Genomic DNA, 27,968 nt, shown 5'->3' with positions numbered 1-27,968 from the left:
CTGCACACTCCAGCGCCACTGGACACCACACTCAGCGCAAGGGACAATTTTAATCCAACATAAAACTTCCCGAAGGTATGAACAGAGCTGGGCACTGGGCAGGAAGACACAGTCCCCTTGGCCTTTAAGACATTTCCCATTTTAAAAAATCCTCTTCCCACCCTATCCACACCACCGGTGCACAGCCAAGCCCCCCATCCCGCCGTGCCAGCGGGCAGGGGGTGCCCAGTGTCTCCCCAAAACCCTGCTGCCCTTCCAAGACCTTAATACAGAGAGTGGAGGGAGAAGCAAAGGAAACACAGAGCAGCTCTGGTTGCTCGTTTTTGGGGGGGTTAACAGCACCAGTTGAACGGGAGAAGCGGGATACGGAGCCTGGCACAAACCACACGTGCACAAAAGAATCCAACACGCAGCCCAAAAATCCACTGGGGGCGCGGTGATGCCTGATGGCAGCAGGGTTGGCAAACCAGGGATGTCCCCCTGTCACCAGCACGGTGCTCAGAGCACCACGGCACCAAACCACGGCGGGAGGGAGGGGAAAGCCAGAACATGCATCAACAAATGGAAACGTTTATATCCCAGAAACCAGTAGAAATAGGGGAGAAATGCTGGGTTGAGCTGTTGTTTGTTGGATAAAGAGCAACAGAGGGGGAAAGAAATGGAAGAAATTCCCAAATTACAAGTGAAGCAGCATAGGTGCTCACTGGGTTGAGGTGATTTAAAAAGAAAAAAAAAAACAACAACAACAACAACAACAAAAAAAACCAGATACATTGGAATTTTGTAGGTGTCTGTGCACTGACCAAGCAACACCACTGGATTTTGTGTGAGAGAAATGGAAAGAACAAAAAACAACCCTAAAAATCCCATTAATAATCCCATCTGGGGAATGTCTGGGTTTTCCCCACCTGGAAGGGCCAATGGAGCCAGGTGGCTATAAAATCTCCAAATAAAATAATTAAACCCTTTTTATATCTCCTATAAGCTTATAAAATAATCCATATGCTCATCCTCTGATGATCCATATGCAAAGAATATTCCCCACTCTGCATCCCAGCTTGGAGCACCAGCAGTTGGGGGATGTTGCTGTGGACTTGGGGTTTTAATTTTAAATATTAGAATTATGGGGTTCTTAAGAGATCCAGGCTGTTTCCAGCTAGAATTGAAGTTAAAAAGAAGGGAAAACGAGTGGGTTAGAAAACAGTGGGCTGGGAGCTGGGAGACGCACGGGAAAGGCTGGGACTCCCAGAGCTGGGTTGGCCCCTGCGACAGTCCTGCACTGCCTGTTTAGCTTATAAAAAGTAATAAATTAATTAAGGAATATTTGCATCGAGTCCTTTCTGTACACAGAGGTTGGGGCCCAGCTGGGGAAACGCCGCTGCCGGAAAAGCTCCTGCGTCTCTATAAAAATATGAGCATCTTTCAGGGAGTACAAAAAGCCTTCCAGGGGGGCGAGGTGCCGGGGCACAGCCGGCCCGGCCAGGGTCCAGAGTGGCTCCGGGGACGTTTCTCTCATGGATTTGCCGCACAGGACGGGGTGCTGGGGAGGCACTGGGATGCCACAGGAAGCCTGAACCATCCCTGGTGCCAGCATGGAGCTCAGGGGTGCTTGGCTCCATTCCACATGCCCCGGGGAGCTGGGAGATGAGCCCCCGATGGCTCCTGGCCCTGTGCTGGCACTTGCCAGTGGCCGGGTGATCCCTGCCCGCAGTTCCGCTGCTGCTGGGAGCCACGGTCCCGGTGCTCACACCCATCCCACCACGGCAAGGAGATGCTGCTGTTTGGCTGCTCAGTGCTGCCGATGGGGTAGGAGCCCTGGCATTCCCACTCGGCCACCGCCGGCTCCTGCTCGTCGCTCTCCGAGCCCTGCACCGCGATCTGCGGCACCGTGCTGGGCTTCGGCTTCGGCGGCGGCTCCGCCGTGCCCTGCCCTTCTTCGCTCTTGTCTTCGCTTCCCGCCGCCGTCTCCTGCTCATCAAAACTCACTTCTTGAACCGCCTCTTGCTTCTTGAACGAGTCCCGGCGCTCCGACAGGTTCAGGCGCCGCATCACCACCATCTCCTGGTCCCGGTCGTGCCGCTCCCCCAGCCGGGAGCTGGCGGGGTGGTACCCGTGCTCCCCGGGGTACGGCAGCGCGTCGCCCTCCCCGATGGCCTCCCCATCCAGCGTGGACATCTCCAGCCCCAGCTTGCGGCCGCCGCCGGTTTTCTTCTCGGCCAGGATGGTGACGATCTTCTCGGCCGACTGGACGCGCTTGAGCAGGGGGGAGCGGGGGCAGTCGGCGCTGCGGGGCCGGGAGCTCTGCCGGACGATGGTGGGGGGGGACAGGGTCTTGCCCTGGAAGGAATGGGGGGTTTTGGGGTACCCAGGGAGCGGAGATGGGGAGCGCTGGGGCGAAGGCGGGCGCTGGGCCGAGGAAGGGGTGCAGGCCAGGGGCGAGGGGGGGATGCTGCTGGTGGATTTGCGACGTCCCACTTTGTAGCGTTGCCCACCCAGTTTGGGGGCCAGCCCGTGCAGGGAGCTGGGGCGTACGTGGCCGGCGGGTGACGTTGGGGTGCTGGAGGAGGGAGAGGTGCTCTGAGGGGACACAGCATCTGCCGTACAAAGAGAAAAGGTCACTGTAGGGGTGGAGTGACACGGCCTCCCCGAGGGACACGCAGCATCCTGCCCTGCCCCGAGCCAGTGTTCCCCCCTGGAGTACCTGAGGGCAGGTCGGGAGCGGGGCTGCGGCACGGCGTGGTGGGACCTGGGGACAGGCTGTGCGTGGGGGACTCCGGGAGGCTCTCGCTGGAGGACAGAGAGTGATGGAGACCAGAGGAGAAGCTGCGGCTGGTGTGCAGGACCGACGACTGCTTGGAGATCTTCTTGAAAAGGGATTTTCTCCTGCTGGGGGCACAGGAATATCTTTGGTTTCTCCTTAAAGCTGTTAGTCTCAAGTCTGCTGACCTGGTGGCAGCAGGACCAGACTCCACTGGACATCCCAGTATTGCAGATCCAGAGCATCCAACCCAGTGCTGACAGGACCAGACCCCACTGGACATCCCAGTATGGCAGATCCAGAGCATTCCCCCAGTACCCCACACACTGGGACAAATGCCATTTTATCCCACTTTTACCTACCTGTCTTGGCCATCCCTTTTCCTGCTCTTTTTACTCCTCCGTGCCATCCTTGTCTTGGAGCTGTTCTTCCGTGCAGGACCGATTTTAATGGAGGTGTTTTCCAGGGCAGTGGTCCGCAGGGCCACTTTATTCCCACTCTGGAGGATGGAAAACAAATCTTTGCAGCACCAGATCTGCGCCAGCTCCTGCCTCAGCTGCCAGCAAAGGCAATGCCAGGGAGCTGCTGAATTGATGCCCAGGCAGAGCAGAGTGGCTCTGGCCACCCACCTTCAGCAGCAGCTCCACGACATCCCGATGGACCAAACCCAGCACGGACTCGCCGTTCACGTGTGTGATGAGATCTCCTGCCCTCAGCCCGGCCTCCTGTGCAGGGCTGCCCTCCTCCACGCTCTGCAACCCAAACACAGCCACTTTATTTGGATGCAAGCTTCCTCCTGGGGTTTTCCCACTGGGAAAGGCAGTGTTTGGCACCACTAGACCCCAGGGCACGTACCCAGACCATGTGGTGGACGGTGTAGACGTCGCTGTCGCCCATGTAGACGCGGATGGCTCGCAGGGTGAAGCCGTACTTCTTCCCCGAGCTGTGGATGATGATGGGCGGCCGCAGGCTGGCAATGGCCAGCGAGGAGTCTCGGCTCGGGGAGGAGTCCCGGGAAGAGGGGTTGGACGAGAGGGAGTGAGGGGAGATGGGGCTCATCAGGGCACTACCACCAAAGTCATCTGCAAGCAGAAGGAGCCAGCTCAGCCCAGCAAAACCATGTGACGGTGGCCATGCAGAGGGATAAATCACACAGCACACAGACCTGAGGTGATGATGAGGGACAAGGCTGAGACCGAGGCAGATTTGGGCACACGGCTGCCCAGGGAGGCTCTCTGCCTGTCTGGCACATCCCTCTGGGTGCTCAGCCGTCGGCCCCCGCTCGGCTCCAGGCTCCGCGGAGTCGAGTTCTTGGTGCCGGTGCTGTTGCTCCGCAGGCGGATGCGGTTCAGGCTGACGAGATCGGCTGCACAGAGGGGAGGAGGGAGAGTTTGGGGATGTGGAGAAGCCACCCCATGCCATGCAGGACACTGGCTGCCCCCAGAGAAGCCCACACTGGCGCTCACAGCCTACACACCAGATAATGCCGACTGCTTCACCGCGCCGCCAGTCCCCACGTCCGAGTCTCCCACCACAAACTTGGGTCTCTCTGGCTTGGAGGACCCCACACAAGGGCTCTCATCCTCTGAGGAGAAGGCAAACTTGGGCATGGTGTCCAGGCTGAGGGTGCTGGGCAGCGCGGTGGGGCTGCGGCTCCGCTCGTGCCGGGAGCTGTATGGCGTGGAGCTGCCCGACGTCCAGGAGCGGAGGCTGTGTGGGGAGAGCAGGAGGGCTCAGCACAAGCCAAGGTGGGCAAGGGGGGTGGCACTGAGCCACTGCAGCACCCCACTGACCTCACTGAACCCTCAGAAATAACACAAACCCTTCAGTGCCATCACAAACCAATGATGTCAGCACAAATCCTTGGTCCCGGCACAAACCCTTGGTCCTGACACAAACCCTCAGTGCTGGCACAAACTCTTTGTCCTGGCACAAGCCCTGGGCACTGGCAAGAGCCCACACCAGCAGTGCAGACCCCAGAGCACGCACCGAGGCTCAGTGCCCGCTGGCCGGCTCCTGTCCTCATCTCCTGAGTGCCGGTCCCACCGCTCCTCTTTGTCATCGCAGTGGCTCCGGTCAGAGGAGGAGAGGCTCAGGGTGGAGTTGACTGCCAGGAATTCTGAGCTGCTGTACACCTGTGAAGGAGAGGAGCCATCAGCAAGGAGTAGAAATTTGGGAATTTGGGTGCTCTGGTGTCAGTCAAGTCACCGATGCTTAGCACAGCCACACTGTTTGCAGTGCCAAAGCGTTTTGGATGCTGCAGGAGGGACTGGAGCACCTTGCTGAAGCGGTGGGAGCAGGAGGAGAACTGCCCAATCTCCACTGATGATTCCTCGTCGTTGGTTTCCTCATCCTCCGAATCCAAGTGACGATACCGCTCAGAGCGAGCTGAAAGCAGGAGCCAGAGGGGAAGGGATGTCACCCTGCCTGCAACACCCCACAGCCTGCCTGCAGCAGGGCCAGGTGGGACCTACACCCCCAGGGTGACAGCCCAGTCCTAAATCCCAGGGGAGTTTTGTGGGGAGGAAGCTGGTAAGGGTGAGCAGCCTGGAAAGAGGATTGTGTCTGTTTTGTGTCTTGGGTTGTAAAGCAACCAGCTTCACCCAGGAGATTTTCATCCCCTGTGGGAGCATCCAAAGTGCAGCTGGGATAATGGATTGGCAGAGGAGGAAGAGGAATGGATTTGGCCTCACTGTCAAAGTAGCTGGTGTCGTCCTCCGACTCCAGCTGGGGGATGAACTCAGCCTTCTGCCGCAGCAGCCCGTTCCAGTCCAGATGGAGGAAGAAGGAATGGTGCTTCACCTCATGTGCACCTCCTGCCAGGCAAAGAAACCTGTGTCAGGGGCATGGGTGAGGATCCAGGATGCTCCCACTCCCACCCCAAACAGCACAGACTCTCCTCCACACAGAGCAAACAGCTTTAAAAAAATGGACAGGAGCCCTGTGCAGCCTTCCTGGGGGGAACCCCGAGCAGGAGACCTCCTCTGAGCACCCTCAGCATGGTAGGACATGCTCTGGACTCAAGGCCACACAAATCTGATGGGAATCAAGGTGCCAGGTCACCCCCTGAAGGGGCTGCTGTGCCTACCAGTGCCCAAGCGCTCCAGGGGACACTGCCTCAGCAACCGTGTGATCAGGTCCTGGGCATCTGCAGGGAGAGCCTCATCCCCTTCCGGCCACATAATTTCATCTGCAAGGAAAAAGGAAAAGGGGTTTGGGGTGGCTGAAAGGGTTTGGGCACTTCTGGGCAACTGGAAAGTCCCCTGGGAGCTGCAGCAGGGGAAGGGCCCTTCCAAAGTGGGAATTAAAGCTTGAGGAGCCTTCTCACTGTTCAGCTGAGGGTGACAGGAAGGAATGAAGCTTCCCACGTGTTAAAGGATGAGCCTTGGCTGCTGGGAACACGAATTTGCCCCTGACACTCACCACTGATGACCTGGCCAAAGAGCTCCTCGGGGGTGTCTCCGAAGAAGGGGACGCAGCCCACCAGGAACTCGTAGAGGATGATGCCCATGGCCCACCAGTCCACGGGCTTCCCATAGCCCTGGATGAGGATGACTTCGGGGGCAATGTACTCTGGAGTGCCACACACCTGTGTGGGAAGCAGGGGCTGACACCTCTGCAGTGACCTTTCCAACAAATCCCAAGGTTATCTGAGATGGCAGGTCAGCCACGTGGAGCGGGACCTTGTACCTGCTTGTCCATGAACTCCCGGGTATCCTTCTCCATGTGCCCTTCATACAGGTTGGTGGTCATGTTCATCAGGCCAATCTTTGACAGACCAAAGTCTGTCAGCTTTATGTGGCCCATGGAGGTGATGAGCAAACTGCAAGAGAAGACAGGCACCCCACAGTGCTCCTGTTTGCTTCCAGGGAGACCTGAGGTGGAGCAGCCACACCCCAGGGCCTCTGGTGCCCTGATGCAACAGCACAGAACCAGTCTCTGGTCTCTGGGGAACAAAATCCCTCTTGGCTTTCCCTTCCCCATCCAAAGCCACCCCTACCCTTGCTCAGACCTGACCCACATCCTCACTTGTCAGGTTTGAGGTCGCGGTGGACGATGCCGTAGTTGTGGAGATACTCCAGAGCAAGGACGGTCTCAGCAAAGTACATCTTGGCCATATCAACAGGCAGCGGGCCCATGTTCTTCAGCAGAGTGGCACAATCCCCCCCTGTGGGAGCACAGAGGGCTCAGGGAAGGCACTGAGGTCAGCAGGAGCAGCAGGGTCCCAGCCAGCCCCTGCGAGCAGCTGAAACCCAGGCATGGAGCACAAACGCTGTCCTAGGCGATCATGGCCACCACCTTCATCAAGGAGACCAGGATCATAAAATCATCTCCTTGTGCTCTGCCCCCTGGAGCAAAGCAGGGCAGGAGATGTCCAGGTGGTGTCCTTGATGCTCAGACTTTGATATCCTGCCCTCCTCCCTGCACTGTCCAGCCACCAGTGCTGCTCTCACCTTCCACGTACTCCATGACCATGCAGAGGTGTCGCTTTGTCTCGAAGGAGCAGAACATGCTGACCACAAAGGGGTTCTCAGCAAAGGTGAGGATGTCCCTCTCCACGAACACCTGCTGGATCTGGTTCCTCAGGATAAGATTCTGCTTGTTGATTTTCTTCAGGGCAAAGCGCTGCCGCGTCTCCCTGTGCCTTACCAGGTACACGGCCCTGGAGGAACAGCTGGACCTCAACACAGCCACCAGCACTGACCACCCCACACCGTGGGGCTTGGACAAAGAAGGGCTTTGGAGTCGTTTACAGATGGAGACAATGATAGGAACTCCCCAACTCACCCATAAGCCCCATTGCTGATCAGCTTGATGGTCTCAAAGTCCCCCTCGCAGGGCCTCCTCCGTGGGACGGTGACCGAGGGCTGGCTCTGGGGAAGACACAGGTTTTTAATGTAGGCAGGAATTCACCAGCACCATCATGTACCACCTCCAGAAACTTCTTTCTGCCAGAGCCCTCTCCAGTCACAAACCCCAAACCAGAAGCTCAAAATGCTCTGCAGATCAAGAGCCCGCTCTGAGCTCTGTCCACTCAAGAAGCCAAATGAGGGACTGGGGTATCTTCCCTTTGAATACATCAATCAAACCAGGGGACAATCCAAAATGAACATCTCCCAGTCTAGGACAGCTGCAAGGAGCTTTGGTGTGGGGTGAGGTGGAGGAAGCTGGAGGCACCAGGTGGGACATGCAGGTGGAACCACACTCACCTCACAGGTGTCATCGTTCTCCGGTGTGATGGTGTTCCCGCTGTCAAAGTGATCCAGCTGCCCCATTTCTGCAGATGACAGGGGTGGATTTTGCTTTCCTCATGCTGAACACCCACTAAAATCACCCCCTGCCCAACCACTCTCCCTCCAAACTCAGAGACCCCGCAGGGATTTAGCCACATGCTTTGCTCGAGCTATCGTATGGAGAAATTGAGGTCATGACGTTAAGAGGTTCAACACGAGGTTAAACATTTATATAATTCTTTTTTTTTTTTTGATAGTCATTCCTGCGTTCTCCAGGGATTATGATTCCCCCCCAGGGCCATGGATTAAGTGTTTTTGAGCTTAATCTGCTTTGCTGAACGTGTTGGAAGCAATAATAAGGGATGTGGGGCTGGCCAGAAGGACTTGGCCATCGTCCTGGTCCTGCTGTGACCTCCCCGCCATGAGAGCAGCTCAGCCCTACAGGTCTCCCTGACACCTCCCAGTGCTCAGGCATGATCACCAGTGGCCAAACTGGGAGTCCACATGCTGCTGCAGACCTCAGAGCCCCCAGCCCAAGTGCTTCCCTACCCTCCAGTGGGTCCTTGACGAGCCCCAGTTGGCTGATGATGTATCGGGGGATATCGGTCTTGATTCCCTGTCCAACTTTGGCATGTCCTTCTGCAGCTTCCAGGAGGTGGTAAAACTCCTCTGGGTCGAACTCCTGGGTTGCACAGTTGAGGAGAGAGATTTTGCAAAGTTAAACTTTTCCTCTAAGCCTTTCAGGTGACACCAGGCCTGGAATGCATTGTTCCCCCATCATTCCTCATGTCAAGGGTGATGGGAAAAAACAAGTATCTCTGTGAATTGGCCTTGGAAGGAAAACTAAGGGAGATGAAAATTTCATCAGGAACCACAGCACAAGGTCACTGCTTTAGAAATTCAGCAAATCAACCAAAAAAAACAAAGCTCTGAAAACCACAGAATCACAGAATGGTTTGGGCTGGAAGGGAACTGAAGGAGCATCTCATTCTACACCCCTGCCATGGCAGGGACACCTTCCACTATCCCAGCTTGCTCCAAGCCCCATCCAACCTGGCCTTGGACACTGCCAGGGATCAAAGGGCATCCTGGAGGCTTTTCCTCCTCTCCAGGCTGGCTTAGACCATGAAAGACAAGACAGGAGCTCCCATGTCTTACCAGGCACTCCAGAAGTCGGGCAGGGCGGGAGATGATGATCAGCAGCTTCCTCACCAGCTGGTCAATGAACTTCACTTCCTCGCTCTCAGAACGCTCCTGAGCCTGTTGGGGATGGGGACAGAAGCCAGGTGTCTCCTGGTGGCCTCAGGAGGTGGCCCCAGGCAGGGAACTGTCCTGTACTCACGTCTCGGAGCATCTTCTCCAGCTTCTCCTGCAGCTCCATGAAGTAGCGGGAGGTGATGAGAGCTCCCTGGGACTTGGCCAGGCAGTCCCGGGCCAGCTCGATGATCTGGTGGTGGATGAAGCCCAGCACCCCATCAGCCAGGGGCAGGGTGCTGCTCGGGGAGAAGTTTGTGATGGTGTCCTGCAGGCGCTCTTCCATCTGGGCTGTGGCCTGCAGGGCAGAGTGGATGGTGATGGCCAGGAACACACGTCCCCATGCCACGGGTTTGGCCAGCCAGGATCTCATCCTACCTCCTGGATTGTGTTTGGCCAGCCAGGATCTCATCCTACCTCCTGGATTGTGTTTGGCCATCCAGAATCTTACCCTACCACCTCCTGAACTGGGTTTAGCCGTCCAGAATCTCATCCCACCCCTTCCTGCAGCTCAAATATCCACATACACACCAAGGCCCCACCTGGGACCCAGCTTCCAGCAGACTGCAAAGTCTCCACCAAAGTCTCCAGAGACCTCTGCCTGCTTGTGTGGATAATCAACCACAGGTTTATCATGTTTCCAGTGTCCCCAACACCCCCCATGATCTACCCATGCATTCCATACTCCCACAGGGAGCAGAGGTTGTTCTGGAGAAGGTGCTGCCAGGCTGCCGTGGAGGCACCAACACCCTCATGCCCCAAGTCCTTGGGGATGCAGTTACCTTGGGGAACCTCTCCTTGTAGACATGGTTCATCATCACCACCTCATTATCGAACGTTCCGCTCGTCCGTCCAGGGCTGCAGAGGGAGGAGAGCAGCAGGGTTACAAGGTTCAGGTCACTTACATCTATGCAAACAGTCACTGCCCCTGGAGAGCAATCTGGTCCATCCTCCTAGCTCCTGCTTCCAACTCCTCATCCTGGGCCAGCACTCCCAGCAGCATCCTGACCACTGGAGGTCCCTGGGATGTGGTCTAGAGAAGCTTAACCCAGGTTCCCAAACACAAGTCACACTGAGAGGCTGTTCCGTCATCCACTCAGCTTTGAAGAATGAGCTCATCTTTCCCTTCCTCAGGATCCCACAATTTCTTGCCATTGTTGCCATTTTTGCAGCTCACCAGCAAACAAAAAGCCCAACTGAACCTCGTGGTGGACACAACAACCTTCATTAAACATGGCTTTGCTCGTTCCCTCACCCAGCACTGCACCTCCCAGGGCTCTGCCTGGTGATCCCGTTACGCAAAGCAAGTCACAGGAGCACAGCCAGCAACACATTAACCACTATAAAACAATAAACATGGTGATTAAAACCAGCCCCAGCCCTGCCCCAGCCTTTGCTGTGCAACTGCAGAACCAGCATCTCCTCAGAGAAAATCTCACCACCTACAAACCCCTGTCAGATAATTAATCTGATTTTAATGAAATTTCGGCCGGCAACACGCAGGGTTGTGGCTCTGCCTCTGGTAGCAAAGAGGGTCGGGAGATTTTTCAGAGGGAAAAGAGGATTTAACCAAAACATCCCCTGCAAAAAGCACAAGCCTGTGGTGCTGGGCAATGTGGGTGGCTCACTGCACAGGGTCTTGGAGCAGCAAGGTGGAGCTCAGCAGGTACAGCTGAGGGTCAGCTCACAAAACAGCCACTGGCTCGATGCCTTCTCCAAATTTTCCTCTCTCCAGCCACAAATGCCCATTCACCTGCACTCCTTGTGAGTTTTGGGTTTTTTTGGGGTTTTTTTTGTTTTTTGTTTTTTGGTTTTGTTTTTTTTTGCAGAGTCAAAGGTCAGTCCCAGCAAGCAAAGGTGATGTTTTCTGATCCAAGTCCAGGAATGAGATTTTTATTTTTTAACAGCAGGTAAGTCATACAAGCATGACCACTGTTTGGCTTCTGCTTGCTGATCCCTTCCTCACCACCAAAATCATTCAGACAACTGAGCAAGAGGCTGCAAACCAACTGCTGTGGAACAAATCCCAGTTTCTCCAGCTTCAGCTCTAGGAGACAGCTGCCAGGAGAGCAATGCCATGTCCCAACAACTGAGAAGATGCTGAGAACCAGAGCATGGAGCTTAGGATCACAGCGCCATGGAATACTTTGGGACAACTTCCACCAGCCCAGGTCTGAATATTTCCAGGGATGAGGCACCTACAACCTCAAGCCAAAGTTTTTCCACTTCCCTGCAAGGGCAAAACCTTTGGGACAGGATTTTGGCCAGGCTTAGCAGGACCAGGACACCCAGGAACAGCTGGTGAGAGGGCAGAGGATGCCCTGGATGTGCCAGCACCCAGTGCATTGTCCTGGGAGCTCCTTGCCAGGACAGGGGTGCCCCACCTGAGGCTCCTGGATCGTGGGCGCAGGCAGGGCGAGTGCCTGCCCTCCTCGTCCGTGACGCTCTCCGTACTGCGGAAATGCTTAGAAAGGAAATGCAGCTCGTCGGGGGTGGGCTGGTACGGCAGCTGGTGCAGGCGCTCCTGGGAGGATGAAGATGACTGGGAAGAGAGAGAGGGATGAAGGGCATCAGTAGATGGGGTGGGAACCAGCAAGGAAATATCTCTTGGAGAATCTTAGGAGGCTGGAGACACTGACAGGCAGCGTGGCTGGGCTTGGGAGTGTGGAATGTGGAGAGGAGCAGTCTGGGGAGGTCTGCACTGCCCACTCCCAGCCCAAAATTCCCCATTCTCCCACTCAGTTTGGCTCCACTGAGCCCCATCCCTTCTAACTCCAGCATCCCAGGCAGCTCAGTCCTGTCACTCCCAGGGATGCTGCAACTCCCAGGGATGCTCTAACATCCAGGGATGCTGTAACTCCTGAGGGTTCTGTAACATCCAGAGATGCTGTAACTCCTGAGGGTTCTCTAACATCCAGGGATGCTGCAGCTCCTGAGGGTTCTCTAACATCCAGGGATGCTGTAACTCCTGAGGGTTCTGTAACATCCAGAGATGCTGTAACTCCTGAGGGTTCTGTAACATCCAGAGATGCTGTAACTCCTGAGGGTTCTCTAACATTCAGGGATGCTGTAACTCCTGAGGGTTCTCTAACATCCAGGGATGCTGCAGCTCCTGAGGGTTCTCTAACATCCAGGGATGCTGTAACTCCTGAGGGTTCTCTAACATTCAGGGATGCTGTAACCAACCCCAGGATCACTGTAACCCTAGCACACAGTAACTCCCAGAGATGCTGTAACCCCAAGGCTGAAGTTAACCCAGAGATGTTGCAATGGGACACTGGAATCCCCTGGGATGCTGCAAGCCCACAACCAAGCCTTATGACTTTCTTAAAAGCTCATTTGGGAAGCAGGATGTAGCTAAAGCACATGGTTCTTTAAAACCCAGCACCATGGAGCTTGGGAGGCATTTGATCAAAAATCAGGGGTTTTAGGATCTTATCAACTACCACCATGAGAAAGCAAATGTTACCGAGACCGTGGAGCTGGGGGTGTTGGTCCCATAGCCAGAGGAGGGTAACGAAGCCAGTGACCACCTTCTGCCATCAGCCCTGCAAGTGCAAACGTGCCAATCACATACAGGGGAAAAAACCCAACATCTAAATGCAAATCAGCAACATCAGAGCCAAAAGCTGGGCAACAAGGCGTGGCTTGAGGAATAAAGCCCTGAAACCTCTTTTCAGAATGGACTGAAATTGGATGAAATAAGGGATTTGCAGGTGAGGGGGGCTGCCCTGCAGGGACAGTGTGCAGGGACAGTGGCAGGCAGCAGGGTCACTGCGAAGGGACAGAGCTGGGGCTCTGTCAAATCCATTTCAGACAGGGCAAAAAGAAATGCCTGCAAGAGTCTGATTTTTAATTAGAGCAAAATCCAGCCCTCTGGGAGTTTTCTCGGTGAGAAACTGGGATTCCCAAAGACACATCCTGAGACAGCAGGCGCCGGGGGAGCAGAACCTGCCCATAAACAGGAAGGGAGCTGCTCATACGCAGGCGAATGCTTCCTCCTGGAGACGTTTCCGAGGGATGGGGACACATCCAGGTCAAGATGAGGCCCTTCACCTCCCACTGCCATTTCCCGTGTGGGGTCAAGGACAGCAGGAGCTGGCAGGGTGCCACATCCAGCTCCAGCAGACTCCTGACCCCACAGCCTGGCTGCTCCCTCTGTTACAAGTGTAACATCACCCCAGAGCCTCCGGCGTTTTTCCGTGCCACGATCGATGGGTTAAAATCAGTCACCCACCCTCCATGTGAGCAATTAATTAATTAGTTAAACAGGGTTTGATGGCTGCATCTGGGGCAGTGTGGGTTGGGGAGGGGATGCAGCAGGATCTGCCTCTGTGGGGTCCTGGATGATATCCATCCCTGCACATCTTCTGAGAATCCATCAGGAGTCTGAGATGGGGCTGAACACATGGCCAGGGGTGATGTGATGGGAACTGAGACATTTCTGTCCCCAGAGCTGCAGGGAGCCGGGCCCTGCAGCAAAAGTTCCTACCCAGGGATGCAAACAAAGAATCACAGAGTCCCAGATGGGGGGACTTGCATTGGAAAGGACCTCAAAGACCCAGTGCCATTCCCTGCCACGTGCAGAGACACATTCCACTTTACCAGATTGCTCCAAACCCTGCCCAGCTTGGTCTTGAATACTTAGAAAAGAAGGTCCCTGATGATGTGGAGCAGACACTTCCCCAAAATGCAGCCCATGGCCATCCCTGGTACTTGCCTGTCAGTCCGAGGAGCATGGCTGGGGTGGTGGGAGGAACCAGCCGTGGCAGAGGAAGCGCCACCAGACCAGACACCAGGCAGAATAAAAGCAAAAACAAAAGCAAAACAAGTCATTTGAGATCAACAGAACAGTTCTCTGGTGGGGGAATGATCTTTACTAGTGAATATTTACTGCTCTGGGACTGGGGTTGGGAGCTCACCTGCGGGCGAAGGGGAAGTTGATGGAGGTGCTGGCAGAGAAGTTCCGTGGGCTGTCCAAGGGGCTGCTCCCAGCTGCAGGGAGAAAAGGGGAAAATTCATCCCAAAACATACCCCAGGACAATGTCCAGGGTGCTTCAGGATGCTCCTTCAGGGGAAAGTGTTTAAGTCACTTCCCAGCCTATTTCCCCCCTGGAAAAGGCACCTGGCAGCCAGGACCAGTCCACTGCTGCTAATAAGGTGCTTAAGCCCTGCAAAATATTTGGGTAATTTGGGGAGATGCTGAACCCACTGGGATAATTCCTTACCTGTCGGCACGGAGAGCGGGGAGAGAGGCCGTGAGAGGGTTGGAGAGGGGGTGCCCACCACTAAGCTCTTCCTATTGCTGCTTCTGCAACTGGGGGAGAAAGAGAGGGAATTAATTTAGGGAATCAATCCCAGCCAGAGCTGGATGGGCTCAGGCACGCAAGTATCTGCTTGCACATGAATTCCTGTGCCAGGGAACACAGCTGCTGTCACCCCACTGGTTACAGATCTCCTGCCACAGGGAAGATCCATCCCCAGGCCCAGCACTGCTGGAGACAGGCAGACAGGATTATTTTTAACAAAGAACTGTCCCATCAAGGTCCCACTTCTGGTTTTGGCTCTCTGGAGAGGCCAGAGGCAGGAGGTGCCTTGGGCAACAGCCCCAGGGCAGGAATAGAAAAAGGGATGTAAAAGGAGGAAGCAGTGGAAATGCCAAGCGGCCACAGCCTGACCTGCTCCAGTGCATGGAAAATGCCCCAGTTCCTGTAAATCTCCCTGTCCTTGGTGGTCCCCATGTCACAGCAGAGAGGACAGTCCCAACCCCCTGAGCCTACAGCATCACCAGCACTTTGTGGGAATTTTGCCTCACCTAGCCGTGCTCTGTCTGGCAGCAGGAGGGAGCCACGTGCAGCAGCACCAGGTGAAAAGCAGCACCAGCACCCTGACAACCCAAAACTCCCCAAAAATCACATCCTGGTACCACAGCCCAGCATCCCACAGAGCATCTCTGCAAGGCCACATCCACAAGTCCTGCGTCTTCACATCCCTGTCTCCATTCCCACCCTCCCAGCTCACAGGGTTTCAATCCTCACAGGAATTTTGTTCTTCCTTTCCTTTCAGCCCTGAGCCCAAGGCTGCATTGCAAGAGTGGCTCAGCCTCAAAAATTCCCACTGCTGCCACCCCACTCCTGCCATACCCCACTCCCACATTTCAACTCTGTTTAAAACACCAGGGGCTCGTTTAAGTTCTCCTTCACTCTGCCAAGAGGAAGCTGCAAATATTGACAGCACAGGGCAGAAGCTCAAGCACGAGGACAACCCTCCCCTTCCTCTATTTCCGCTTCCTCAGGCTGCAGAGTCTGCAAAGACACTGAGTTTCCTCACCAAGCTGGGAACAGGAACCCACACAGATGCTACTAATTAAAGGACACCTTGAACATCACACCATAGCCACAAACACCCACAGCACTGAGGGGGTGAACTGGAAGCGAAGGGATTCTCCACAGATCCCAAAAACAGGAGGGAGTGGCAGAGGTGGATCCAGGGTGTAAAGGACAGTGATTCACAACAGGTCCCTCCAGGTGGAGGTACAGACACTGATGAGCAGCCAACACCAGCAAGGCATGGTGAGAGCTCCACACACAGGGACAGAGCTCCACACACATGGACAGAGCTCCATACACATGGACAGAGCTCCACACACACGGACAGAGCTCTACAGGCATGGACAGAGCTCCACAGGCATGGACAGAGCTCCACACACATGGACAGAGCTCTACAGGCATGGACAGAGCTCCACAGGCATGGACAGAGCTCTACACACATGGACAGAGCTCCACACACATGGACAGAGCTCTACAGGCATGGTCAGAGCTCCACATGCATGGACAGAGCTCCACAGGCATGGACAGAGCTCCACACACATGGACAGAGCTCCACACACACGGACAGAGCTCCACACACATGGACAGAGCTCCACACACATGGACAGAGCTCCACACACATGGACAGAGCTCCACAGGCATGGACAGAGCTCCACAGGCATGGACAGAGCTCTACACACATGGACAGAGCTCCACACGCATGGACAGAGCTCCACACACATGGACAGAGCTCCACAGGCATGGACAGAGCTCCACAGGCATGGACAGAGCTCTACACACACGGACAGAGCTCCACACACATGGAGAGAGCTCCACAGGCATGGACAGAGCTCTACAGGCATGGACAGAGCTCTACACACATGGACAGAGCTCCACACGCATGGACAGAGCTCCACACACATGGACAGAGCTCCACAGGCATGGACAGAGCTCCACAGGCATGGACAGAGCTCTACACACATGGACAGAGCTCCACACGCATGGACAGAGCTCCACACACATGGACAGAGCTCCACAGGCATGGACAGAGCTCCACAGGCATGGACAGAGCTCTACACACACGGACAGAGCTCCACACACATGGAGAGAGCTCCACAGGCATGGACAGAGCTCCACACACATGGACAGAGCTCCACAGGCATGGACAGAGCTCCACAGGCATGGACAGAGCTCCACACCTGACATCCAGCACCCCTCACCCCCCTCTGACATCTCTCCCCTGCAGGGCTGTTCCTGCTCTGGTTTTAGTGTGGCTAAAACCAGGAGCCCCAACTCTTTTGAAGGTCTTGGCCACCAGAGAAGCTGCTTGGGACCCCCCCAAACCTCTCCTCTGCACCTCCCTGCACCCAGGATGAGGGAGCTCTGGCTGTCCCCTGGGACACATCCTGGGACTGCTCTGAGCTCACCTGGAGCTGCAGGGACCCTGGAGGGCTCAGAGTTTCACTCTCAGCACTTGGGCTGAGCTGAGATGTTGGGGGGAGACAGAAACCTTCCCCTCCCTGACCATTTGCCCCTTCCTGGAAACACAGAACCCCAGAATGGTTTGGGTTGGCAGGGAACTCTAAGACCATCTCATCCCACCCCCTGCCATGGGCAGGGACGCCTTCCACTGTCCCAGGCTGCTCCAAGCTCGGTCCAGCCTGGCCTTGGGCACTGCCAGGGATCCAGGGGCAGCCACAGCTGCTCTGGGCACCCTGTGCCAGGGCCTGCCCACCCTCCCAGGGAGCAATTCCTTACCCATATCCCATCTAACCCTACTTTCTTTCCTGCCTCTGGTGTTTGATTTTCTCACTCAAACACAGGCTTGAGCCCCAGTTAGAGCTGCAAACTCGCAGCCAGAACCCGCAGCCTCAGCTGCTGCCGGCTCCGTGTGCCGGATGGGAAACTGAGGCAGCGTGAGCAGCCCTGCCCCAGCACCGCAGGGGCACAGGAAGAGGTTTAGGAGCCAGGAGGCTGCAAAGAGCCCTGCCAGCCCTGCCCCTGCTCCACTGCCAACCCTGCCCCTGCTCCACTGCCAGCCCTGCCCCTGCTCCACTGCCAGCCCTGCCCCTGCTCCACTGCCAGCCCTGCCCCTGCTCCACTGCCAGCCCTGCCGCAGGCACCGCGGTGTGCGTGCATCTGTGTCCTGCAGAGGGGACAGCCGGGGAGCGACGGGCTCACCTCTCCTCCCTCGCTTTCATTTTGGAAGTGAAAACAAACCTTTAGTGAACCAAGTTCCAGTAACGGTGACACAGAGCGAGGCCGACGTTTCCTGTTTCCGCGCGCTCCACCCTCGCTCCCACAACCATCTTGCGCCACTGTAACCCCCCTCCTGACACATCATCTACAGCTGCTTCCCATCCTTCCCGCACGGAAACTCGGGCTAGAAACCAGCCCCAGGGCAGAGACGAGCTGCCGAGCCCCGATGGCAGCCGCTGGGGCTGCTGCCCGCTCTGCCTCCATCACCTAATTGCACGTTTGGTACCAAAAATGGAGTGGAAAATCTCTGTCAGCATCTCCCGCACTGCTCGTGCTGAGGCTGCCATCCAGCACTTGTTTCAAGGGATATGGAAAGTGTGCGACAGCCAGTGTGACCCCAAAGCCTGGAGCAAAATCGTGTGTCACCCGTGCGGAGGCTGCCTGGGAGGAGGAGCCGGCATCCCTCAGCGCCTGCCGGCACCGCTCCAGCACCCGGCCCCGGCACGGGATGTCCAGAGGCAGGAGATGGAGCAGCTCCAGTGAATCCCAGAATATCCTGGGATTGGAAGGGATCCACGAGGATCACCGAGTCCAACTCCTGGCCCTGCACAGAACACCCCGCCAATCCCACGCCGTGCCTGGAGTGCCTGGAGCGCCTGGAGCCTGGCTGGGGCTGTCCAAACACTCCTTGAGCTCGGGCTGGGTACCACGAGCATCTCCCTGGGGACCCTCCCGCGGGAGCCTCCTTGGAGCTCAGGGAAGGGCAGGACGCGGCTGCACAGCACCACGCCGATGTCTCAACCGGCAAAGGGCTCTGCCAGGACCTGGGCGAGCAGGGATGGGTGGCTGGGGGTCAGGGCTCTGGAAGTGCACAAAGGGGCTGCAGCTCCGGCTCCTCTCCTGCGGGATCCGCCCCTAAAACCTCCCAGGACATCACAGCACCGTGTGCCAGCTGCCAGCCCGGGGCTGGGCGCTGCAGGCAGGTGAATCCGAGGCAGAAAACAGCCGGTTTGGGACAAAGTGGGTGCGGGGTGGAGGGAGCAGGGCGGGGTGCGGCGGTGATAAGGGAATAGGCACAATCTCAAAGGGCAGAGCAGGCGGCTCCGCTCCTGCTGCGTGACTGAGAGCACGTGTCTGTGCTCCCAGCTCCCTTCCTTGCTGGCTCCCTATCCCCCAACAGCGCTAATGTGCCTGGAGATCTGGGGAAGTGCCATGGATCACCACGTCCTGGAAAAAAATTGCTTTCCAGTAGGATAAATTCATGTTTAACTTTGAAACTCGCTGAACCAAGCAGCTGCAGCCCAAGTTTCTCCATGACAATTGTCCTCCGTGACTTGTGACAGTGCTGCCTCCAGGGATGGGGCTGGGAGAGGGCTGGAATGGGGCTGGGATGGGAACCAGGGTCTGGATGGTGAAATGCAACGCGCTGCCTCGCACAGACCCCACCACACCCTCACTCTGCCCCCCTCATCCCACCCCAGCCAAAAGCATCGTGGGTGCTCCTGTCAACCCACCCTGGGGCACCAAGTGACACATCAGGCACCTCCCAAGAGCAAAATCCTAAATCCTCAAAGGGAATCACAGGGTAACAAGTTAGGAATAGACTTAGTTATTTCTTTGCACTGCAAAAAAAGCCTCAAGAACCTGGCCAGCACCCTGGGGTGAATCCCTGCACGTCCCTGCACCCCAGGTTCCCGGTGGTGGGTAGGAAATGGTACCTGTTAGGTGTGCTGGGCTGTTCTCCTGAGCTCTCTGAGGTGTGAGCAGCCACGGGCAGCATCCACGGAGAAGGAGAACTCCGTCAGCATCGAACCACCGGCTCTCCTGCCCATCTCCACATCCCCCCACGGGAAATTAGGATCCCTCAAACCTCTTAATCCCACTAAATAACATCATATGCTTTTTGTTAAATAGGCCAGACCAGTCCTCACCGTGGATTCTAGGAATACCAATGAAAGAAGAGCAAATCCTCTGCCCTTCATGAGAATTACAGCCTCATCATGCTCAGCTGGAGACAGATGACTGCCTAGATCATCTTTCCAATTACACATCTCTCCCAGAGCCCCCCCGGCTTGGCCACCTCAGATTGGAAAACCCCATCCAGTGCCTTTTCTTAATTATTAGGGGCCCTCTTTGCCCATCCTCGTGCACTGGCAGCAGGAATTCCCATAGCCCAGGTGAGGCAGGGCTGGGATGGGATGGATACCTTTGCTTAGCAACCGTGTTGCTTTGTGCCAGCTCACACTGACACTGAGAGACAGCAACAATGGGAATCTCTCTGCTCTGCCTCCGCACCAGCTTAAACACCTCAGTCACACAAAGCCCTGGGAGGGTTTGATGTCTGAGCCAGCTTCAGCACCCTGAACCTGCTGGATGGAGATCCCAGCCTCCACCACCCACATCTGGGGGGCTCAGTGGGTGCTCTGCACCTCCTGTCCCCCTCCTCAGGGATATGTCCCACCATGTGCCTGGATCAGGCCTGGCCTTGCAGCTGGAGACCTGGGGAGTCCCATTGCACCCAATTTATTCATCCCCCACCACTGTCCCAGCCCTGCTGCCAAAGGAGGCGGGAGTTCTTTGCGCCCCTGGAGCCCTGGTGCCCTCCCACCCCTCCAGGCACCCTGGGGACCCTCACCCTGGCTCAGGCCATGTGCCACATGGGATCCATCTCATCAGTAGTGTCCACCTTGCCACAGGGGGTCACAAGGTATGTCCCCCCTCAAATATGTGAGACACCCCCTCCAAACCCACACACACTAAGGATGGGTACAGAGCACCCCAAAACATCCCCTAATGCCCTAAACCCCACATCCCTCATGGCACTGGGGTCCCAACCAACCCACCCCACACTGCACAGCCCACCCCACCCCATCACACTCGGGATCTGGAGGGTGTTGCCTCAGTGCACAGCACCCCCCAAAAAAGATGCAGCTGTGGAGCAGAGCCCCTCCAAACCCACACACCCACATGTGACCCCCAGTGCTGTGACCCCCCCAAAAACCACACACCCTGCTGCACTACATCACACCCCTCCCCTGTTTCACACACCCTGGTGCACAGCCTCCCCCAATCACACAGTCTGGTGCCCAGCCCCCCATGCATTGTTGCCTCTCCCAAACCAAGCACTCTGCTGCATCCCACGATGCACACAGACCCCCTCAAACCACACACCCCATTGTGTCTCCCAAGCGCTAAGACACCACCCCAAACCACACACGTGCCCCCCCCCAGACCATACACTCTGGTCCATCCTCTGGTGCACCCAGACCCCCCCAAAAACACAAAACACACACCCCAGGGACCCCCAAACCCACACACCACGTGTGCCCCGATGCAAAGACACATCCCCCCTCCCAATCACGGACACGGCTGCCCACCCTCCATGCACTGTGTCCTGTGCCCCCCAAACCACGCGCCCCGACCACCCACGCTGAACCCCCCCCAAACCACGGACCCCGGTGCATCCCCCCCAAACCACGGACCCCGGTGCATCCCCCCCAAACCACGGACCCCGGCGCCGCTCCCACCCTGAGCCCCTCCCGCCGGAGCCCCCCCGGCGCCGGTGGCGGCCGCCGGTACCTCTTGGAGCGCTGGAGGAGGGCGCCGGCCGCCCGCTGGCCCCGGTAACCGGGCGGGGCGGCTCCCCAGCAGCTCGGGTCCGACATCGCGGCCCCGCCGGGGCCCGGCCGCGTCCTCCGGCACCGAGCGGCTCCCCCGGCACCGAGCGGCGCCCCCGGGACCGTGCGGGGCCGCGCCGGGGGCCCGGAGCGGGGCCGGAGCGGGGCCGGAGCAGGGCCGGAGCGGGGCCGGGCTCCCGCCGCCTCCCGCCGCCGCCGCCGCCGCCTCCCGCCGCCGCCGCCGCCTCCCGCTGCCGCCCGCCCCTTCCCGCCCGGCGGCGACGGGGTTACCATGGAAACGGGCAGCGCCCCGAAAAGGGGTCGGGGTTTCCATGGAGATGGGGGGATCACCCCCAAAAGGAGAGGAAGTGGGGGTGGGGGGGGTTACCACGGAAAGGCGGCAGCGGGACAAAATGGGGTCAGGGTTACGGTAGGGATGGGGCATCACCCCAAAATAAGGTCAGGGGTGGCCTGGAGGTGGGTAGCACCCCAAAAGGAGATCGAGATTGCCATAGAGACAGGGCAGCACCCCAAAATGGGGTCAGGGTTAACCCAGAGATGGGGCAGCACCCCAAAATGGGCTTTGGGTTACCATAGAGACAGGGCAGCACCCCAAAATGGGGTCAGGATTATCAGGGAAATCCAACATCTGCTACTGATGATTTGAAGGGCACAGATATCATCCCCTAAGCCAGCAGGGGTAGCCCCAAAGCCTGGAGCTCCCCAGGAGCACCCCGCCACCCATGGGATGTGTCCTCCGAGGGCACCCATCCTGCAGCCTCCCACCCACGGTGGCTTTCCCATTCAGCCGGGGAGGTCCCAGCACAGAGCCAGTGACACCCATCCTCCTGCGTGGTGGCACACCAGGGCCACCAGAACCTCCTGAGCCGTGTGGGATGGCATTGCCATACTCACTGGGCCAGTGCCACAGCCAGAAATCCTGGTGCTGCTGGGTCGGGCAGGGACACAGCACCTTTCCCCTTATGTGCTGCCCAGCAGCCAGGAGACATCAGCACAGACTGCCTGTCCTTGTCCCCATCCTCATCCCCACCATGAGTATCCCAAAACCCCCTCCTCAAGGCCTCAGCTGAGCATTCACAAGGCCACATTGGTTTTGCCACACGCTGCAGTCACTGTGGGAACAAGTGGTGGCCAGGCAGGGCTAGCAGAGAGGGGCCAGCAGGCAGGGTCCCCGTGTGCAGGCAGGGCACAGGCAGCACCCAGGCCCTGCCAGGCTGCCCACAAATGGCTCTGCCTGTTGCTGAGCAGCAGCAGAGCTCCCCACGGACCCGCTCTGCTGGCACCAGCTGCTCTCCCTGGCACAGAGGCACCGGCGTCACCCCCGGGTGCCGGGCAGGTGCAGCTCTGTGCCGCGGGTGCCACAGGGCAGGGTGTGACCGCCAGTGCCAGCACAGCTGGTGCACCTTGTCCCTAGGGCAGAGCGCAGCTGGCACAGGGCACAGGACCCGGCCACCACCTCCACCAGCGGGGCACCACAAGGAGCTTTTTGGGGAAAGGTAGAGGGGGGAAGAGAGGGGGAACCCAACACCCCCGAGCAGCCCCTCCTCACCTTCAACCCATAGTGGAGCAGAAAAGGTGACAAAGGAGGTTTCCCAGGCACCATCCCCACTCCCACTCTGCTCCCATTGCAATGCCCTGCCCTGGTCCGTTCTGGAAGTCCTCCTTCATAACAGAGGAGCTCAGAGCCTGAGCTTCAGCTGCTGCCACAACATTCCCACTGGGGCTCCCCAAAATGGACCAGTCAGTAGCAGAACAAAGCCAGCAGCACAGCCAGGCTGGTTTTGGGGTGTGCAGGGGTTGACACAGACCCCAGCCACATCACTCTGTGTGTCCCATCAAAGACAGTCGTACGCTTTTGGGGTGCCCCAGGATATCCCTGGTGGAGAGGACCCATCTTTCTGTCCCCATCTCCACCTCTCCCCCCTCATTCCCTGGAGCAGGTGGTCACAGTTCCCAGGGAGGGTTTGGGGGAGTCTTACCTCCAGGGGTGCAGGGTTAGTAAGGGGCTGCAGGGGCTGCAGGGGCTCAGCAGCGTCGGGCTCTGGCTGCTCAGAGACAAGCTGCAAGGCAAGACGTGCCGGCGCGGTGTCAGTGGGTGATGGATGGCGCTGGTGGCCCCTCGGTGCCACAGTCCCCTGGGTCTGGAGGGGGCCGGGGGCCCAGAGCGGAGGGGACATGGGCTGGGGAGGGGGTCAGGGAAGGAAAGTGAGGCAGAGCCGCAGGGGAGCACAGAGACACTGCAGAGTCTAAGGCTGTGCCTGGGAAAGACAGCGGGAGGTCTGGCTCTGCCGCGGGGGCCGCCACCGGGAGGGTCCGGGGCTGTGACTGCAGGAGAAAGGACCAGGACCTGCGGCCCGGGGCGGGGGATGCAGCGGGGTAGGAGTGGACCGGGATGGGGCGTGTGCCGGGACAGGGAAATAGCGGGACGGGGATGGCCCGGGGTCCTGCCGCCCTCCCCCGGTGCCGGTGCCGGTGCCGGTGCCGGTGCCGGTGCCGGTGCCGGTGCCGGCGCGCCCCGCCCCGGCTCCGACTCACTCCAAGGTCAGCGAGGGGATCTTCAGCCTGTCCCGACGCGACTTCATGCCGCCGCCGCCGCCGCCGCCCCGCTCCGCTCCCGCCGCACCGGCTGCCCCCGCGCTGGGCGGCTCCCGCGGGCGGGCGGCACGGGCGGCCTCGACGGAGCTCCCTGCTCGGCCCGCCGGGCCCAGGCCCGCCCCCGCGGCTCGGCTCGGCTCGGCTCGGCTCGGCTCGGCTCGGCTCGGCTCGGCTCGGCTCGGCACGGCAGCCCCCGGGTCCCCGCGCACCCGGCCCGGCCCGCCCGGTCCAGCAGCGGCCCCGATCCGCACCGCTCCCGGGATTGCCGGGGTGCTGCTGCTGCTGAGGCACCGCAAGCCCGGCACAGCCCTGGCACAGCCCCGGTAGAGCCCCGGCACAGCCCCGGCACAGCACCAGTGCATCCCTAACCGTGCCGCTATGGCTGCAGTGCATCCCTAACACCGGCCCGGTGCTCCTGCCGTGCATCCCCAGCACAGCCCGGCACAAACACCCAGCGCAGCTCTGCAGCCTCCTACCGCACCCCGGGGTACCCCAGTACACCCCAGTACTGCTTAGAGCAACCCAACACACCCCAGTACACCCCAGCACTGCTTAGAGCACCCCAAGACACCCCAGTACACCCCAGTACTGCTTAGAACAACCCAATACACCCCAGTACTACTTAGAGCACCCCAATATACCCCAGTACACCCCAGTTAACCCCAGCACATCCCAGTGCACCCCAGGAGATGCGCAGTCAGGTCCCTCAGTGCCAGAGAACGTGATGATGCTACTCCAGATTTCAGGACAACAAGCCCTGGTGCCATTCAACAGCCATCCCTGCTGCCACCCACGGTGCCAGTGCTGTGTGACCCTCCCAGTGACACCCCACCCCACGCCCAGGGTGGCCCAGCTCGAGGACTTACGCTCTTCCTCGGCGCGGCAGGCTCAGCTCCTTCTGCAACAAAACAAGCAAGAGGTGGGGTCAGAGTGTGGCCCTGGGAGTCGGGGGGTGCCCACCTGCAGGACCCCACTCCTGCCACCCACACCCACACACCTGGCAGCACCCCCACTGCCACACCTGGCTGTCACAGCCGGATCGATCCCCACCCACAGTGCCAGGGTGAGAGTGACAAATCACCCACCCCAGGCCAGCACAAGAGGACATCTTCCAGTGTCCCCAGGGCTGGTGGCCCTGTGGCCAGGCCCAGGAGCAATGTCAGGAGGGTGGTGCAGTAGGAGTAGCACCCATGTGCCCAGCTGGAGCATGACCCCAGGATGGTGGTTTCACCCTGTCCCCCTTCTCGTCCCCCCCCCCCCCCACCTCGGGAGTGGGGAGCAGCCAGCAGCCCCTACGTTATTTATTTTTCCAGCCTCTGGGAATATTTCTTGAGAGAACTGTTTGCTCACAGGTGGTGCAACGGGCCAAAGGGCAGCTGGGGACAGAAACCCAGGCTAGTGTCATCCTCCTGGTGTGTTGGGCACCATCTGGCTCCAGCACTGCTCTGGTGCCCACCCATGCGTCACCTGCCGCCCCACAGAGTGTCACAGATTCCACCAGCACACTGTGAGTGGCACAATGTGGACAGGTTGATGTGTGCCCTGGCACACTGTGGGATGCAGGGACCTGTGGCAGCTGCAAGTGCTGGTTAATGCCCCATCATTGCCCGGATCCTGCGCCCGCTGGTCCCCTACCCCTGAGCATCCTGGACCCATTTTTGGAACAGGCACGGAGCTCCATGTGGGCTGGAGCTGCTGCCCCCCATGTGGGGACCCCAGCAGCATCACACACCCCTCAATCCCCGGGGTACCCATGCCCCATCCCGCTGCCCACGCCACGCAGCCCCTGTGGAAATCCCGGGATTGGGGAGCGCTGCAACGCAGTGATGCAGCAGCATCGCCATGGCAACGGGTGACATCATGCCTGGGTGCACAGGGACTCGGCAGCCCCGGGCCCACGGGTGCATGTCTGCCCCGGGGTGGCGTGGGACCTGTCTATGGGTGCAGGGACAGGGACAGGGTGTGGGTGAGGGTGTCCCTGTGCACCCAGCACGGGCTGACCCAGCACGGCTGGGCAAGGGGATACGGGGCTCTTAAATGGAGGGGGAGCCCCTCAGCCCTCCCACCCAGCCCTGCTGTCACCCAGCCTGGATCCCGACCCGCACCCGGAGCCGTGCCACTGGCCCTGTGCAGGGGAGGAGGCACAGGAGGGTCACGCTGAGGGTTTTACTGCTCAGATGGAACAGTGGGACAGGGGACTGTCCCCCACGCTCACCTACATCCATCTATGGGTGCAAGAGCACAGGGAACCCAATACCCTTCACTGCCAGGGGCTCTCTGGCCATTCTGTGTCCCCAGGGACACCCAGAGCATCCCCCGGTGGCCCTGAGGACCCGTGTGGGGTAATGTCACAGAGCCAGCACCCACAAGGTGCCTGATATTCCTGTCCAGCACTGTGCATCTCCCTTCAGCAAGTCGCAGTGGGAGCCAGGATTAACCATCAGCTGATCCCTGTGAGGACAGCATTAGGGACCGCACCGAGGATGGCATCAGTGATGGCATTAGAGATGGCATCAGGGATGGCATTGGGACAGCATCGGGGATGGCATTGCTTTGCTGCTCAGCACTTGGGGGTTAAGTCCCTGGTCGGAGCCCCTTCCCAGCCCTCCTGCCATGGGCATGTGGGCACCCAGCCGGGTCCCACGGCTCTGCGCTTCCCGGGACTGTCAGGGACGACACCCACAGCCAAGAGCCCCGAAGCCCACGGCCATGGATGGCTCTGTCCATCCGCATCCGCGGGGAGGCAGCTCCAGCACAGGGCTCTCTCCCGGGTTGAGCGTGCAGTGGAGCGCAGCTGCCCGCGGAGCTGCCAGCTCGGATGAAGGCAGCGCCGTGCCATTCTCCAACCGCCCCGACAGCTCCGCCCGGGCCCCCCGGATACTGCAGATGGGGATGGAGGCGTCAGGTCACCCGGAAAATCCGGCTCAGCTCTCAGCTCTGCCAGCCGGGGGGTCCCCGGTCATCACCGCTCCGAGCGCGGCAGTGAGCGCCGGGTTCCTGCGGGAGCGGGTACAGGGTGGGCAGGAGGATGAGTGGCCCTCTGCCTAAGGGAGCAGGAACGCCAGGCAATAGAGGGCTTCAGAGGGGGGCTGGCACAGCGGTTCGGCACGAACCGGCATCGGGAGCTGGGCTGGACGGACCACGGTGCTCCCACGGGAACCCCCGCACTGTTGGATACCCGCTACCAACATCCCCTGGCACAGCTGGGGCTCAGACCCGGCCAGGCTCCCAGCTGGGTGCCCGGCTCCTGTCCCACACCGCTCACACACGGCACCCACCTCTGGCCCCTGCAGCACCCACCTCTCACACACACCCACCCGGAGCCCCCCACTCCCGCACACAGCACCCACTTCTCGCACCCTCACGCAGAGCACCCAACTCCCACCAGCAGCACCCACCTCTTGCACACGCAGCACCCGTTTCCCATGGACCCAGAGCACCCACCGCTCACCTACAGCACCCCCCCTCTGCACACCCACCCCCTGAACACCCACCTCTCAACTCACAGCACCCACCCCCCGCAGACCCGCATCCGGAACACCCACCCCTCACTCCGAACACCCACCTCCCACCCGGAGCACCCACCTCTCACACACAGCACCCACCTCTCACCCACAGCGCCCGCCCCCCGCGCCCCCGCAGCGCCCACCCCTCGCAGACCCGCACCCCGAGCAGCCCCCAGCCCGGGCTCACCGGGAGCGGGCTCCCCGCGTCCCTCCCGCCCCCGCCCCGCCGGGCAGCGCTGCCGGTGCCGGTGCCCGTGCCCGGTGCTCACCTGGAGGCCCCGGCGCCGCAGGATGCTGGGCTCGTCCATCCCGCCGCGCCGCCGCCGCCGCCGCCTCCCGCTGCGCCCGCTCCGCCCGGTGCGCCCGGTCCGCCCCGCCGGTGCGCCCGGGGCGCCGCCCAGCGGCCCCAACGCGTCACCGGACGCGCATCAGCACCGAGCCCGGGGCTGGCACGGCACGGCTCGGGGCTGGCACGG

The 27,968-nt window shown here is 59.2% G+C and overlaps 1 protein-coding gene across 7 annotated transcripts; it reads right to left on the bottom strand.

The window, feature by feature from the left end:
* Positions 1-31: 31 nt before the first annotated feature.
* On the bottom strand, positions 32-27,836 carry MAST3 (microtubule associated serine/threonine kinase 3). Of its 7 annotated transcripts, none has more exons than XM_033082365.1 (28): positions 27,762-27,836; positions 24,853-24,884; positions 14,475-14,563; positions 14,169-14,241; positions 13,967-13,987; positions 12,716-12,794; positions 11,631-11,788; positions 10,029-10,104; positions 9,335-9,544; positions 9,151-9,252; positions 8,542-8,674; positions 7,969-8,036; positions 7,547-7,632; positions 7,213-7,421; positions 6,788-6,926; positions 6,449-6,581; positions 6,182-6,347; positions 5,847-5,948; positions 5,452-5,574; positions 5,037-5,146; positions 4,748-4,893; positions 4,236-4,468; positions 3,924-4,124; positions 3,614-3,840; positions 3,388-3,510; positions 3,121-3,257; positions 2,702-2,886; positions 32-2,594 (listed from the first exon to the last, which is right to left on the bottom strand). In XM_033082365.1, exons 1-28 carry the CDS (start codon positions 27,798-27,800, stop codon positions 1,600-1,602), a joined length of 4,395 nt encoding a protein of 1,464 aa, XP_032938256.1. In that variant the 5' UTR covers positions 27,801-27,836; the 3' UTR covers positions 32-1,599. The 7 variants fall into 7 exon arrangements, with proteins under 7 accessions (XP_032938256.1, XP_032938253.1, XP_032938258.1 ...); XM_033082362.1 differs by lacking the exons at positions 24,853-24,884; positions 27,762-27,836 and adding exons at positions 23,371-23,451; positions 23,927-23,996; XM_033082367.1 differs by lacking the exons at positions 24,853-24,884; positions 27,762-27,836 and adding exons at positions 23,371-23,451; positions 23,927-23,996 and having other exon boundaries at positions 32-2,337.
* Positions 27,837-27,968: the final 132 nt, after the last annotated feature.

The sequence above is a fragment of the Catharus ustulatus genome, chromosome 29, assembly GCF_009819885.2.
Source record: "Catharus ustulatus isolate bCatUst1 chromosome 29, bCatUst1.pri.v2, whole genome shotgun sequence".
Classification (NCBI taxonomy): domain Eukaryota; kingdom Metazoa; phylum Chordata; class Aves; order Passeriformes; family Turdidae; genus Catharus; species Catharus ustulatus.
Note: the sequence above shows the minus strand (reverse complement) of the source record. Positions and strands in the feature narration are given on the sequence as shown.